Here is a 16,354-nt window from a genome sequence, read left to right as displayed (position 1 = left end):
CCTCTAGCTATCGGATGTGTTTTCTAAGGGCTTAAGTACGGATGCCAATTGAACCGGATTTTATCTAATCCAATTCACTCCAATATGAGTCCATTATTCATCAGGTCCAATCTAATTCGATTAATAATGTCAACCATTGCAATTCATTGTCTGATCTGTTCAAATTGTTCTTAATTTAAATTGGTTCAAACTCAAATTAACCTGGTCCATTGACACCTATATTATTATTATTTATTACTGAACCAAATATTGGTTCAGTCCAACTTAATGCAATATAAATTTATTATGGATGGACCAGATTGAATCCAATCCATTAAATACTTTTGCACCATCAAGTCTGGACTGGTCCAATTCAATACATCTTATTGGTTCATCCAATCCGTTCAAATTGATCTTGATTTTGATTTAGATAGGATTTAACCCAAAATTGGTCTATTGACATCCTTAGGGTTTAGGTTGTTCCTTGGTCGTCTTCACCCGAGAGATGCAATTGGCAAAGTTTAGGGGTGCTCACGGTTCAGTTAAACCGTGGGGCTTTTTTGGAATCGAACCGGTACTACCGGTTTTTTGAAAACCAGTAATCAAAACTGAACCGAAGCTAGTCGGTTAACCGGTTGATTGGTTCGGTTTGTCGGTTTTTCAGTTTTTATTTTTATAATACTTATTATAAATATATATTTATATTTATTAATTTATAATATATAAAATATATAAAAATATATGCATACCGATTAGTTTAATTAGCCATCGGTTTTCTATATTAATTAACCAAAATTGAACCGACCGATTCGATTAACCAAATTTTCAGTTCGGTTTCGATCGATTCGTTTTTTCGATTTTTTTCTCACCCCTATCAAAGTTTGCTTAATTAAGGCCTAACTTCTGTCATGGCGAGCAGTGGCTTCCCCCGCCCATCCCCCGGTCCTCCCAAATTCCAATCTTACCCATTTGGAAAAAATAAGCTCGGGTCACTCACTCTCTTATTATCCATTTAGATACATGCATGAGCATATATTTTATGTGAATAGTGGTAGTATTGCAATAGCTTTTCTGTGTCACTGGGGGCCACATTTTAGACCAAGTGGGAAAAATAAAATCTCATGCTGATGCGTTCTACTAGCCACTATGCCAAGAATTGTTATTTTTATTGGATTTCTTCTTCCTCAAAGGCTCGAACTCAAGTCAAACTATATAGGTTCTTTTTGAGGAGTTCGTATCTGCACACCATAACACATTGCTAGTCTCATACTCATGTTCACCTAGTTGCATACGGGGAATTTCTCTTGTATTTTATATAATTGACATTTCTAATGTGACTTTAGTCATTTTTTAATTATAAGGGCAAAAAATGTAATTTGAATTATTAATTTTAACTTCATTTAAATTCTCGTATTAAGTCATATACTAGAGGTACTAACACCCATTCTCTCTTATTAAGTCCTATATTTAAATTATTATGTTTACTAATAAATGTTATTAATTAAATATATGTCCAATACTTTTAAGAATATAAAACCATAATCTAAGTGATGACTAAGCAATCCAACCCACCGAATCAAATTAGTCAATCCATGAAGTCATAATTGGATAATAAAATTTTAAAATATAAATAAATATAAAAAATTATAAAAATATAGAAAAATTAAACACATCTATGATATTTTTATCAATCAAATTAAAAAGTAAGAGTAATAAACAAATTTTTTTATTGATGATGAAAATGAAATACATAATTTAAAACTAGTCAAAAATGAAATTACTTTTTGTTGGACAAAGATCAATAGTTCAACTTTTGGATCAAATGTATTAACCTTTAATGTCATAATTAAATAATAAAAATTAATAAAATATAAACACACAAAATTGAAAGAAATAGATAGGTTTTACAGAAAAAGAACATTTGGGCACATGTACAATATCATGTATTTGTCTTATTAAACAATGTTTGTATACACAAAGAAATAAAAAAAAAATACAGAAAATTTGGAACGCATATATAATTCTATATTTACACTACTACTAAAAACACAAATAAAATTGTAGAGCTTTCTTTTGACTAGAATTACACCATTTTTTTAATTTAACCTCTATTTGATTGTAAGGTTTAAAATGTAATTTCAATTATTACTTTTCACATAATTCACTTTTCTCTCTTTGAATCTTACATTTCTTTTGATAAATGAACAAAAAAGATATACTACGAAGATAAAAATTACAAAAATAAGAGTCCAACCAAGCAATTACGCTTGTCAATGATACCTAAAACTTTGTGGCCCAAATGAGGTGTTTACATAATTGGATTTGGATTTTACAATGCACATTCAATTAATAATAAAAATATATATATAAAAAAAAAATTGAATACATTATTAACATCTAAATTTATTACATACAAAATACGTGCATACTTACTAGTTTTTTAATGGGTCCAAATTCAATGTTGTTGTTGTTGCTTTTGGTAATAAAACCCACACGATCTTTTGGCTTTTAATGTTTCTTAGTTGCTGCATCAATTTAAGCCTTTTGGCTTTTTAAAAGAAGTTGTTGATAATGAACTTTGGACCTCTTTTTAGGGGAGGAAAATAAAAGTCCCACTACACAATGTGATTTAGTATATAAATGGATTGGATTTGGAACGGATCTATTCAGTTTAAATATCATCCTTTTAATTTTGAATTCAAAGCTCGATCTTAACTGACGGATTTTGATCAGGTTTCAGATATTATATATCGTAAATACATAAATTAAAAAATGACTAAACTATTCTATCTTGTTGATTAAATGAATTAAAATACGAATTGCGTGGAGTTTGGCCTTTGAACCGCTTTTAATGATAATGCAATATTTGAATCAATTTTATCAATAAACATTTATAATTTTAATATAGACACGTGCACATGCATAATGCTATCATCAGACTAAGGTTTTTGTCAGTTAAGGTGGATCCGACCCATTTATGCATTTTAAATTTTTTACCTTTTATGAAATAACAATATTAGTGTCCAAACATAACCGAAGTATATATAATTCGACACTCTAGATTTCAATTATGATACCAAAAAAAAAAAACATTAGTAAGTATGCACGTCAATTTTTTATGATGATAATAAACAATATGTTTTCAATTTTTTTTTATAATTTTATTTTTATTTATTATACTTATTTTTGTTTAATATGTTAAATATACGATATTAGAGATGTGCTCAAATTTCTTTTTATATTTTTATACTTTTCTTTGTTTTCATCCTTTTTAATTATTATTATTATTATTAAATAAGTATGACATCAAGGGTTTACAACTTAACCTAAAAGGTTGAATTTTAAATTTAAAATTGTTATTATTATTTAATTTTGATTATTATTTTATAGAAAATCAACACTTTTTGGGTTAATTTTAAATTTGTATTTTATTTTTATTACCAATAAAAATAATTATTCTTTGGCACACTTTTTTTTGACATGCTCAATTAATGTAAGAGTCAATGAAAATTTGAAGTTAATACCCTAAATATTAACTTAATGATAGGGAATTTAATGATGAGAAATGTATTATACTTCAAATTACATTTTATGCAAGACCAAATTCAAAAATAGGGGTATTATAGTCAGGAATAAGATTCAACGTTATTGGGAGTTATTACCTTAAATATAAGAATTAATAAGAATAACATGAATTAGGAGAAAAGTGGTTGTTCAAATGATATTTATATCTTTACAATGAGAGAGGGGCCAAATTTAAAAAAAAAATGGTATTCTAGGCAAACAAAAATAAGAATAATGTGAATTAGGAGAAAAGTGGTTGTTCAAATGATATTTATATCTTTACAATGAGAGGGGGGCCAAATTAAAAAAATTGGGTATTCTAGGCAAACAAAAAATTCCACACTTTCATTCACACATTAATAGTAGTATAACCGGGGTCTTAGATTTTCTATCCATAAATATTATTCATTTGGTTTGCTATCTCAATTAAAGATTATTTTTTATTAAGATACAAATTTGTCTCCATTATAACTCAAGATCATGAGGTAAATTATGTCTAATGAAAATTCTAGAAAATAAGATCCAATCACACTTTTATAAGTGGTATAGATATAAATAGATGATATCTGAAAAACTTAGGCCCCATTTGGTTCGTGGGAATAAGGGTCTAGAATTGGATTCAGAATCCGATTCCCATTCTTGGTGGAATGACATTCCCCATTTGAGGGAATGGCCATTCCCTCTCCTTTTCCTTGGGAATGAAATCCCATTTTTTATGATTCTAATTTTCATTTCCATTCCTATCTGAACCACGCATATTATGCGAATTAGACCATTTCAATTCTGGTTTTGACAAAGAATCAAATGGACCCTTATTATCAACCATAAATGTGATAACCAATCAAGTGTTATTTATCAAAATTTACATGTGGGTTTTGATGGGTCAAAATTCTTCCGGAAGAAAAAGGAACTAAGGAAGGTAAAGGTTTTCTTACTTTTCCTTATTATTGTTTTTCCCTTCAAACCAAACACTACCTAAATTAAATCAGAACAACCCTCATTTCGGTTTATGAATTGATGGTTGGTTCGAAACTTGGTTGATCTCTGGTCAGAATACGTGATCCATCGTGGCAATGTTAGGTGAAATGGTTCATACGATGTTGTTGACTTGTTGATGGATAAGACCATGAATAGGACGCAATAATATATATATATGGTGTAAAAGGTTTTAGGAATTAGAATAATGTGAGAAAGAAAAATTAGAAATGGTTGTGTTTCTGATGTAAGTATGTCCGCTTTACCAAACAAAATTAGGTACGGTGGTGATACTGTCATCTGAAAGACAAAGAAAAAGGGAATTTGGGGTAAAATACTCGTTAGGTGATGGAGGTAGTAGACGAATAAAATATATAGTACTTCGGATGCATCCTTCTACTTTATTCATAACACTTGTTATCTATTATGGAATTAAAATATCTAAAAAGAGTCGTCAATTTATAAGTGTTTTTCAGGAAAAACTTATCCAGATAACTGTATTTACCCGGATAAATAACTCATTAAAAAACGAAAGGGGCCTTAGGTTGTGTTTGGTTTGAAGGAAAAATAGAGAAAAAAAGGAAAACCTTTACAAACCTTGTATAGGTTTCCTTACATTTTCCTTCCTTTCCCTACTTTTTTCTTCAAACCAAACATAACCTTAGGAATGCAGCTTGGTAGATCCAACCCGGGCCCAGACCGAGCTTGGACATAGAGGTTATTGGGCCCAAAAGTTTGGATTTCTTAATTTTTCATGTCAGGCTCTGGCTTAGATTTTATAGGCCAAATCCAGTACAACCTTACCCCAATTCAAACCCAAATCGATTATATACACATATTTGCATCTATACATATATATATATAATAATTTTTAAATATATATATATATATATATCAAATTTTTAATATACATATAGGATAATTTTTTTTATATGCATATATGTATACCAACCCAAATCTAGTTAGGGCTTGGGCCCAATCAAATGCATCAAATTTTAGTATTGGCTGATCTTGGACTCTAGGCCCAATTTTCAGGATTGGGTTCGGGTTGAGTTAAAAGTTAAAACCCAACCCAACTCCGGAATAATCCCGGATATCGGATCGAGTTTCGGGCTTCATGACAGAACTAGAGTCCAGCATTGGAGGAAGTACACGTGAACCGTTGGAATCGAATTTCATGGTGTGAAAATCAGAGCACTATAGCAGACTGGGGCGGGCTCCATTTAATCTGGTTTCCGGAGCAAAGTCGTCGGGTTCCTCTAGAGTGGTCAAGAGTCAAGACCCGTTAACTTAACTGTGATTTTGGGAGGGTTTTGCCGTTTTGGGCTTTTAGCGCCGATTTACTTGAATGAAATACTTTCTTGTTCTGGACTCCTCTTGTCTTGGTCCACTAATGGCGCTTCCTTGCATAGACAAACACATGCAAAATAGAGACAATTAGGGCAGGGAAGCTCGAAAATACCGAATTGTTGGGTTTCTTCGATCAGCTTTCATCAATGCTGAGGGTTTTGTCAGCTTCATGTCTACAGGGCCGACTGCAGAATTTCACTGCGAGGCTTCCTGCAAGTGCAAATTCCTATTGTGGGGGAGAACAAAGGCCTCCGTTACTTCGAATTTTGGGCTCTTTGAGAAGCTCCAATCCAAGAAACCTAAGATTATGTAAAAGAGTATTTTTCTGTTCAGACTCTGGCGATGGGTCTAATGACTCTAATCCGGTTGTTGAGTCTGAGGCCAAGTCAGCTGAAACCGAGGCTGCGGCGGAGAGTGCAGAGGTAGTTGATTCGAAAGCATCATCGGCTATCGTCCCCACTAATCCTAGACCGGAGGATTATCTCACGGTAGGCTTCCAGGTCTCATTTTCTTTTTTTTTTTTTTGATTTTGAATTGCAATTTTGATAAATCAAGTTGGTTAATTCGTTCTTATTTTGCGCGAGTATTTTCTAAAACTTTGCACGCAAGATAAATTTCTGATCAAACTTTGATCTCTGGGAAGAGGAAAAGAGGAACTTTAATTTATTGTTTACCACTCCAATGCAGCATTTATTGGATACTTTTAATTGGTATTGCTGCGAACTTTTAGATACACTTGGAAGAAAAATGATATACTTTATGTTTTACTGGTATTGCTAACGGAATCTCTCGCTTCTTTAAGCACGTAGATGGGTTGGACAATATCTTCTAATGCTTTGACAATCCCGAATGTGTAATTTCAATGAGAACCCTATAATATAGGAATTTTGTTCTGTCATTGCATTATAGTTTTACAATATATCTAATATAGAAAGTTATATAGGGTATACATATTCATGCCATTGGCACTACAGAAACTTAGGAGTAGGTCCAATATGTCACAAGATGAGAGAAAGTAGACTATGATGTTTTGGTCATGTGCAGTGAAGGCCATCAACAGCAACCGTATGAAGAAGTGATTTGAAAAGAGGTCATGGGTAGAAGTAGTAAGAAATGATTTAAGCACCAATAATTTAAAAATGGATATGACATTAAACAGGATTTATGTAGCCAACCCCAATATAGTTGGGACTAGTGTTTTAAAAGGCGTGGGAGGCGTACGCCTACGCCTCCAGGCGAGGCACTCCCAAAACGTCCTGAGGCGTATGCCAGAGGCACTAACACCTCTGAGGCGTACGCCTTAGGTGCAAGAGGTATACACCTCATATACTTTTTTCATGAGGTGTGCTAGAGGCATACACCTCATGCGCCTCATATAAAAAGACAAAAAAAAAGAAAAAAGAAAAAAAGGAAAGGAAAGAAAAATAAAAGAAAGGGAAGGGAAAGAAAAAAAAAAAAGAAAGAGAAGAAAAAAAGTGAAAGAAAAGATAAGGGAAAAGAAAGTAGTTTGCCCCCAACCCCTTTGGTTGGTGGACTTCGCCCCTAGACCCCTTGTCCCTCTCTCCCCCTTCTTCCTCCTGACCCCCTCCTCTTAAGGATACACCTCCTTGTGCTCGGGAGGCTTATGCCTCTTACGTTCTGAACTACACCTCATCCTCTAGGTAGTGGAACGCCTCGCGTCATGCCTCCGTGTTTTAAAACATTGGTTGGGACAAGGCTTGGATGATGATGGTGATGTTAAGTCCTTAAATTTGCTGGACTTGGAGCAGGTTATTAAGATACTCCCAATCATTGCTTAAAAAAATATAATAATAAAGAAGGGAAAAGGGCTGTCTTATAAGCCCAATCAGTCCTATTGGTGGGCTGAAACATTTTAATAAAGAAAGGGGCCTGCAGTCCAACAAGCCCCAAGTTATTTGGGCTTATTTATAATGCAATAAGCATTTAATGGGCCTGCAGTAGAGCACATTTAGTGGAACAGCAGACCCTAGAAGAATAAATCCATTTTAATTAATTTCTTGTGAGGTGTCTCACTTATTTATGAGGGGATGCCACTTGTCCTATTCTAACAAGAGGACTATTTTCCCTCCTTTAACCACTTGAAGTGGGGGGACACATGTCACCCTAGGGGAGAGAGTTATCTACCCTCCTCTAACCACTTTAAGTGGGGGGACACATGTCGCCCTAAGAAGAAGGATTTGTTTTCCCTCCTCTAACCACTTGAAGTGGAGGGACACATGTCACCCTAAGAAGAAGGATTTATTTTCTCTCCTCTAACCACTTGAAGTGGGGGGACGCATATCATCCTAGGAAGAAGGATTTGTTTTCCCTCCTCTAACCACTTGAAGCGGGGGGACACATGTCACCCTAGGAAGGAGTTATTTTCCTTCCTTTAACCACTTGAAGTGGGGGACACTTGTCACCTTATGAAGGAAAAGTTTTCTTTTCCCTCCTTAACCCATTTTAAGTGGAGTGACACTTGGCACTCTAAGAAGAGGGGAGTGGGTAGTTACTTTACCACCTCCCTCCTCTATATAAACCCTTCTTCTACAAGGAGAAGAGACTAATGCCTTTTTGTTGGATAATGCCTTTTTTGTTGGCTATGGATTTCTAGCATTAATAAACAAGTGGGAAGAGAAAAGAGAAGAAGATTGGTGTGGAGAGCATAAAAGAAAAAGGAAGAAGAAGGTAGGGAATCTTGTGTTCTTCCTACATCTCTTCAATATGATACTCCTTGTGCTTCTCACATGAGATGGAAGTCCATATTCTATCAATTCTTCTCACTCCTTTCTTTCTTCCTTTTATTTTTTTTCTTTTCTTCCTTGTTTCATATTGAAATACATGTAAGGAGACAACCATCTACAGCCTTGTTCATGAAACTTGGCTGATTATGGTTCCTTACAACCTACTAACCTATGTGTGAGGGGAAAAACCATCTACAGCCTTGTTCATGAAACTTGGCTGATTATGGTTCCTCACAGCATGATAATGCACACAACCATAATTTAAAGGCCATTTGTAGCCTTATTGATGAAACACGCTTTTGATGATACCTATTTACTTGTTATGCATTCAATGTTTGTTTCTTTATATGCTGGTTTTCTCTTAAATAAAGAGGGAATATATACCAGAATTTTCAAAGGAAAATTCTGTAGAAAATTCATACTTAGTTTAGTCTCTATTCATTGGTACTTCTGAATCAGAATCAGAAGGTTTTCTCTGCCCCTAGCAGAGATGTAATTAAGGGAATATCTACCTGATTTCCCGAATGGGGATTACCCAAATAACAAAAAAACCCAGTTATTAGTCCAATTGGGTGAATTATGTTATCCGAGGAATTATACTAAAAAAATTTTCCACTAACAAGTGATGGAAAGAATAGACTGGTGAAACAGCTTTACTCTTTTTTGCAAGATGGGCCTTTCTTTTGTTGACACTCTATATATTCCCATTGCACAGGCTCTCATTGTACATGGGCTGTTACTTTTTACTTTAATACATTCAATACTTTACGTGCTTCAAAAAAATGATGGTGATGGAAAGAGAAATTTTATTAAAGATAATCTTGCCATTGGTGGCAACATCCACATATTATACTGTGCTTCTGTACCCCTCATGCATGTAGAACTGGTTGCATGCTTATTGGAAAGCATTTTGAGGGTTGCTACTTTTCAGCTAAGGAACAATAACTGGTAGATTTCTGTAATTAATTTTCACAAGTATTATTCATTAATAATGATTTCTGTTATCGATCAAAAAAAAAAAAAAATCTGGTAGAGAAACTTAAGAACTTAAGATTTCTCATGCATCAGGGTTGGAGAGAAGTGGTGTCTGTGTTCATTGTTCTTTAATGTGTTAAACTTACAAAATGTTAATTCATCCACCTCAGAGTCAACATGGTCACTTATGACACTCTTTTGTTAATTTTCAAGGGTAACATCAGACGTTATTTAATGAAAGCTTTCCACTTTTATTTTGTTGATGCTCTCCTTCTCTCCTCTTCCCCTCCCTCTCAGTTACTCTTTATCCAAGAAGATATATACTTCATTTACATGAATTTAGTCAAATTCCTGCTAGTGTTTTCTGTTATATGTTAATTAACTAGATTATGAAATCACTGGCCAATTGTTTTATTTTCTAGAGTTATCCATTTTATACTATCATGTTATCATTTATTAAGTTCTTATTAATGTGATTATTCTTGCAGGTTTTAGCTTTGCCTCTGCCACATAGACCTTTATTTCCAGGTTTCTACATGCCAATATATGTGAAGGTATGACGTCTTATTATTTCCTTGCTTCTTGAATTCCCTTTCTAGTCACCAGATTTCCCATAGGAACAATTACAAAGGCATTTGTCAGTTGTCACTAAGTTTTTGCACTCATGTTATACATTGGCATAAGCCATATTTTTTTTTCTTCTTTGATGAATTGGTATAAGCCATCTTTTGTTCAACTTAAACACAGGATTGCCAAAGCATAACAATATAGTACATTAGGTAAACCACAAAGAAAGAGGGTTGTTGCAGGTTCCAGAGGACGGATGAGAATGGCTTTTCTGGAGGACAAGATAGAAGGACTAGGGATCTGTTGAAAGTTTGTCATTTCTGAGGTGCTACTGGAAAGTCAAAGCCATTGGATCTTGGGAGAGCTCCTGAGTTTGTGACAAGGAATACATGATCTTGGGAGGGAAGAACTGCAATTTTTTCCCTGTTTAGTTGTGTTAGATTTGTTATTTTGGCAATTCTTTTGGACTAATAAATAAAAATACATATTTCTAGTACTCAACATGGAATAATACCTTCCTTAGTAAGAAATAAAAAAAACACCTTAGTACTTCCCTCTTTCTTTTCTCCAATTCAAGGTACTGGAGCTAGCCTTTCAAAGGTTGGCACATCCTCAAGATCAAACTTTTCTTTTTGGCCTTCAGGATAGAGTTCAAGACTGGACAAATAGTAGAAATGTTTTGGTTGATGAACAATGAATATATTATATATCAAAAGAAATGATCAACTAATAAAATTGATTTTTGACCCTTTGGTCCTAGCAGTTAAAACATCAGATGCTTGGTCTCGGCTTCTATGTTCAGAATCTTCAGATAATACAGGATGAACCAGTAATGGCCTCTTAAAACAGAAGGTGAAAGAGGCCAATCCAAGATCTCTCAAATCTCACCCCAAGTGCACTACACAGTATCTTTTCCCATTGCCTCTTTGGCTTTAGATTCCAAAGTTCTATCACTGTATATGTGGTGTCTGATCTTCTAAGAGCTAATGTGTTTTCAAATTTCAATTCCTGTAAGGACTGCTATAGTCTTTGTTCAGTAAACTCTGGCAATAGCTTTGCCCCTTTTTTTATTGGTAATTGTGAATAATAATATATTATTGATAGGGAAAAGTTGAAATAGCTCATTATTGGATTAATAATTGAACTTTAAATACACAAAATTAATGATTATTTTATTCAACTGTGGTAATTGTGAATATTCTTATATTAGTGATAAGGGAAAACTTGAATAACTCAATTACTCAATTACTAATTTATTTTTAAATTCACAAAATTGATGATTATTTTTTACAACTGTGTTTTCTCGTCTGGGGTAGGGGCCATGACCTTCTTTTTCTCTTATGACTGACAGCACATTGGAGTTGATGACATCAAATTCTCAGATAATTATATTTCAATTTTCCTCCTTTGATTTCTAAGTACACTTTTTTTGTGGAGTTTATGGTCTGATTTGTCCAATGTTCATTTACATATGATTGCATAATGGGTCTTTGACTTACGTTTATTTGCGAACTGAACTAGGTTTTATCTTTTTCATGTACATAGAAAATTGCAGTCTTGTGATTGTTGTTTTCTAATACTTAATTACAATCAATAATACAAACCGGACTTTAGGTTTCTTAAATGATGTTTCTTTGTTTTACTGTGTAAAACTGCAATTGGTATCTATTTTTTTTTTTGTTGTTCCTAATGACACTCTACAAAAGACATAATTCAATTGCATGGTCATATTTGACCCCCAAAAAAGAAAATACTTGCTCATAGAAAAGTTTGAGGTTTTCCTGCAGGATCCCAAACTATTAGCAGCTTTAGTGGAAAATCGTAAACGGCAGGCCCCATATGCGGGTGCTTTTCTGCTTAAAGATGAACCAGGGTCAGATCCTAGTCTTTCATCTGGTTCAGAAACAGAGAAGAATATATGTGATCTCAAAGGAAAAGAATTGTTCAGTCGTCTTCATGAAGTTGGCACCTTGGCACAGGTATCTCCTACTAAACTTCTAGTGATCTCTTGCATTGACTTGGTCAAATAACTTTTTGTGCGACACTTTCAAAGTGGTGAACCTCTCTAACAGTTCCTTTTTTTTTTTTTTTTTGAATTTGACAAGCCAGATAACTAGTATCCAAGGGGATCAGGTAGTTCTTATTGGTCATAGGCGACTGCAGATAACTGAGATGGTAAGTTGTATCTAAGCATACAGACCTATTAAATTTTGCTCAAAGTCTTCATGAGACAGTTTTCATGAGATACCTGATTTTGTGTTCTGTTGAGTATATCTGATACTTGTGAAAGTATTGCAGTACCCTCAAATTTTTTGAAGTTATAAAGGCTTAGTATTTTGCAAGAATTTGGACATATTTATAAAGAAAGTGACGGATATGAATCATATGATATAGCAAAAAAGATAAAGGTGTACATGAGACGATGTAGAGAATTGCACAAAATATGAAAAAATGGACAATCTACTTGAAATAAAAACCATTCAGACTCATGCTGTCACCATTAGAAAAACACCGTTTCAATTCCAATTTAGCTAGTGTATCTGAAGTAGCAGCCAACTCTCTCTCTCTCTCTCTCTCTCTGAAGTAGCATTTGAATCTTGCAGTATCAATCTAACCTGCACATTCAACAAACCCAGGATCACGCGAGTGACATCACCCATCACTCTTGTATACAACCGACGTCCACGTTTTGAAAATTAATCATGTACTGAGAACATGCACTAAGAATGTTAGAATCGGTTATAGTGGCAGCTGGCCATTTGTTATATAGGCCATTCACGAATGCATGAAAGCAAGAAGAATCATTGAGATTTTCCCCTTCTCTCTCTCTCTCGTCTTCTTCCTCTCATCCATTTCAGGAGGGCGAGCTTCCTCGAAACAGCTCACCAGTGAACATACCATAGCGGGGCTTACCAATTGGTATCAGAGCCTTGCCTCAATGCCAACCACTAGAGCTTCGTTTGCTGAAGAACAGATTGACCGGGTAGAAGGAGAAGTTCGACAGACTACCAATGAACTGAGAGAAATCAAAGAAACTCTCTCAGCACTGGTTGGCCAGTTGGAACGAATGTCATCAGCTCCCAAATCCACGGAGGTTGAAGGATCCAGCAGCAGCGGCGTTCGGTGAGGAGGGGCATTTCTAGTCAAGGCTGCCAAAATCGACTTCCCTCTTTATTCAGGTGATGATCCCATTTCTTGGATTTACCGGGTAGAACGTTACTTTGAGTTCCATGAGACCCCGGCAGATCAGAGGGTCTCCATTGCTGCCATACATATGGATGGCGAAGCTATCATGTGGTACCAGTGGTACCGTAAGACCCACCCTCAGACCACCTAGTTGGACCTTACCTAAGCCCTACGTGTGAGGTTCGGTCCCTCTGGATATGAAAACTTGAATGAGACTCTCTCTCGGGTGAGACAGAAAGGGACGGTGAGGGAATATCAAAATGAATTTGAACGGTTGTCCACTTGGGTTTAGGGCTGGCCGGAGGCTGCCTTGGTAGGGTGCTTTATAGGGGGACTAAGAGAAGACATTTGAATGAGGTGAATACCATGCAACCGACTACCCTGATGGTGGCAGTAGGGTTGGCCAAACTTCAGGAGGAGATATTGGACTGACTTAAGAAGTTGGGTAGACCTCACGGGCCTCAAGTGGGCCTGATTCAGAAGGGACCTCATTCTAAGGCTGAACTGAGACCTAGGCCTCTACTTCCAACCCCTGTTACCACCAAACCGGTACCCTTACCCGCTCTGCCGAACAGAAGAGCTGGAGCAATGACGCTTCCTTACCGGAAGCCATCTTGGACGGAGATGCAGGCCTAAAGGGAGAGGGGTCTCTGTTACAATTGCGACGAAAATTTCGTCCCAGGCCACAAATGCAAGGCCCAGCAGGTATATCTTCTACAAGTACAGGGAGAGGATGACTATGAGACCCAAACCGGTGACCCGGAGGTCCACCAAATGGAGGTGATTCTGGAAGTAGAGTACTGCATCATATCCCTTCAGGCTCTAGCCAGATATTAGGCCCCGAGGACCATGCAAGTGCAAGGTTTGATCTCAAGGAAGAGAGTGGCTGTCTTGATTGACAGTGGCAGCTCTCTAAATTTTGTTACACCACGACTGGCCGGGCAACTGGGGTTGGTGATAGAACCTGTCTCCCCGTTTGCAGTTAATGTCGCCAACAGCCACCAAATCTCTTGTGATGGTAAGTGCATGTCTGTAGAATTGAAGATTCAGGGGTACAAATTTCATGTGGATTTACACCCGTTAGAATTCACGGGGGCAGACATTGTCTTGGGGCATACAATGGCTTCAGTTGCTAGGCCCGGTGGTATGTAATTGGGCCGACTTGGCCATGCAATTTAATTATGAAGGGAACTCCTACATGTTAAAAGGGAATAGAGCCCAATCCATATCTGCTGACAACTTAGAGGTGGTTCTCAAGACTTGTCAACAAGAGTCCATCCCATATTTGATGAGCATGGGCTCTATACCAACTGGGCCCATTCCGCTCACAGAAAACACTAGCCTCACCCCAAGCCAAGCCCAACAACTCCAACTTCTGCTTCAGTCCTACTCCGAGATCTTCCAAGAACCCACCTCATTACCACCCACCCGGGACCATGACCACTGGATTCCTATCCAGCCCGGAGCCCAACCCGCTAATGTCAGACCCTACTGCTACCCCCATTATCAAAGGGTAGAGGTGGAACGTATGGTGACAGAGCTGTTAGACAAAGGATTTATCAGGCCCAGCAGCAGTCCCTTTTCCTCCCCAGTCATTTTGGTAAGAAAGAAGGATAGGAGCTGGAGATTCTGTGTGGACTATAGAGCCTTGAACCACATCACGATCAAGGACAGGTACCCCATACCCTTGATCGAGGAGCTATTTGATGAGTTGGGCTGAGCTAAATACTTCTCTAAGATGGACTTGCGATCAGGTTACCACCAGATCCGGGTCCACCTTGAAGACATTCATAAAACAGCTTTCAGGACCTTAGACGAACATTTTGAGTTCTTAGTGATGCCCTTTGGGCTGACCAATGCCCCCTCTTCGTTCCAGAGACTCATGAACGAGATATTCAAGCCTTATCTGCACCTATTTGTCCTAGTGTTCTTCGATGACATACTTGTCTACAGTTCCATCTGGGCCTCTCATTTGGAGCATTTACAATGTGTATTAAACCTTCTTTGACAACATCAGTTGTTCGCCAAACCTTCAAAATGCTCGTTTGGGCATTCCCAGACCAGCTACTTGGGGCATATTATTTTTGGAGGACAAGTTTACACAGACCCAGAGAAGATTAGTTGCATGATCTCTTGGGCCCGACCCAGCGCCCCACGGGCTCTCAGGGGGTTCCTTGGACTGACGGGTTATTACCGCCGGTTCATTAGAGGATATGGGGTTCTTGCCGCTCCCCTCACGTGGCTGCTGAAGAAACACTCATTTGTGTGGGACCAACAAGCAGAAGAAGCATTTCAGGTTCTCAAGGAAGTAGTAACCACTCCACCTACGCTGGCTCTTCCAAATTTTGATTTGGAGTTTGTAGTAGAGGCCGATGCTTCAGGTAAGTGAATTGGGGCTGTGTTGATGCAGCAAGGCAGGCCCTTAGCCTACTTCAGCAAGGCTCTTTCATCACAGGCCCAAGCTAAGTCCACTTATGAGAAGGAGCTCACGGCCATTGCTTTGGCGGTTCAAAGATGGAGGGCCTATCTATTGGGCCATAGGTTTACTATCAGGACGGATCACCGCAGCATTAAACACTTGTTGGAGCAGCGAGTTTTGGGCCCAAATCAGCATAAATGGGCCTACAAGTTAATGGGGTTTGACTTTGCAATCAAATGCAAATCTGGGGCTTCTAATGCAGTAGCCGATGCACTCTCTAGAGCTGGTGAGTTTACTTTGATGGGCCTGTCATAGCTGACTCCAGTGGGGTTGTTGCAACCTCTACCAATTCCGGAAGGGGTATGGGAAGAAGTCACTATGGACTTTATAACTGGGCTGCCCACGTCTCAGGGAAAATCAATGGTGTTGGTGGTGGTGGACCGACTAAGTAAATATGCTCACTTCATCAGTCCTTCCTGCCCCTATTCAGCAACTACAGTGGCCCAGGCCTATATTCGGGAGGTAGCCAAACTGCACGGGACACCACAGTCCGTATTAACTGATCGGGACCCCCTTTTCATGAGTGCCTTCTGGA

The 16,354-nt window shown here is 37.1% G+C and overlaps 1 protein-coding gene across 2 annotated transcripts in view; it reads left to right on the top strand.

Moving 5' to 3' along the window:
• Window positions 1–5,769: 5,769 nt before the first annotated feature.
• The window catches only part of LOC148867708 (lon protease homolog 1, mitochondrial-like), a 56,188-nt gene continuing 45,603 nt past the window's right edge, over window positions 5,770–16,354 (top strand). For both annotated transcript variants that reach the window (XM_088979261.1, XM_088979260.1), the window contains exons 1-4: window positions 5,770–6,356; window positions 10,076–10,141; window positions 11,942–12,133; window positions 12,264–12,329. In XM_088979261.1, the coding sequence (XP_088835387.1) occupies window positions 6,015–6,356; window positions 10,076–10,141; window positions 11,942–12,133; window positions 12,264–12,329 (666 nt within the window). In that variant the 5' untranslated portion in view covers window positions 5,770–6,014. The remainder of the gene's footprint in view (window positions 6,357–10,075; window positions 10,142–11,941; window positions 12,134–12,263; window positions 12,330–16,354) is intronic.

The sequence above is a fragment of the Nelumbo lutea genome, chromosome 3 (assembly GCF_056320005.1).
Source record: "Nelumbo lutea isolate HS-2025 chromosome 3, American lotus-T2T, whole genome shotgun sequence".
NCBI classification, from domain to species: Eukaryota; Viridiplantae; Streptophyta; class Magnoliopsida; order Proteales; family Nelumbonaceae; genus Nelumbo; species Nelumbo lutea.
The sequence above is the reverse complement of the archived record's forward strand: the minus strand, read 5'-3'. Positions and strand labels throughout refer to the sequence as shown.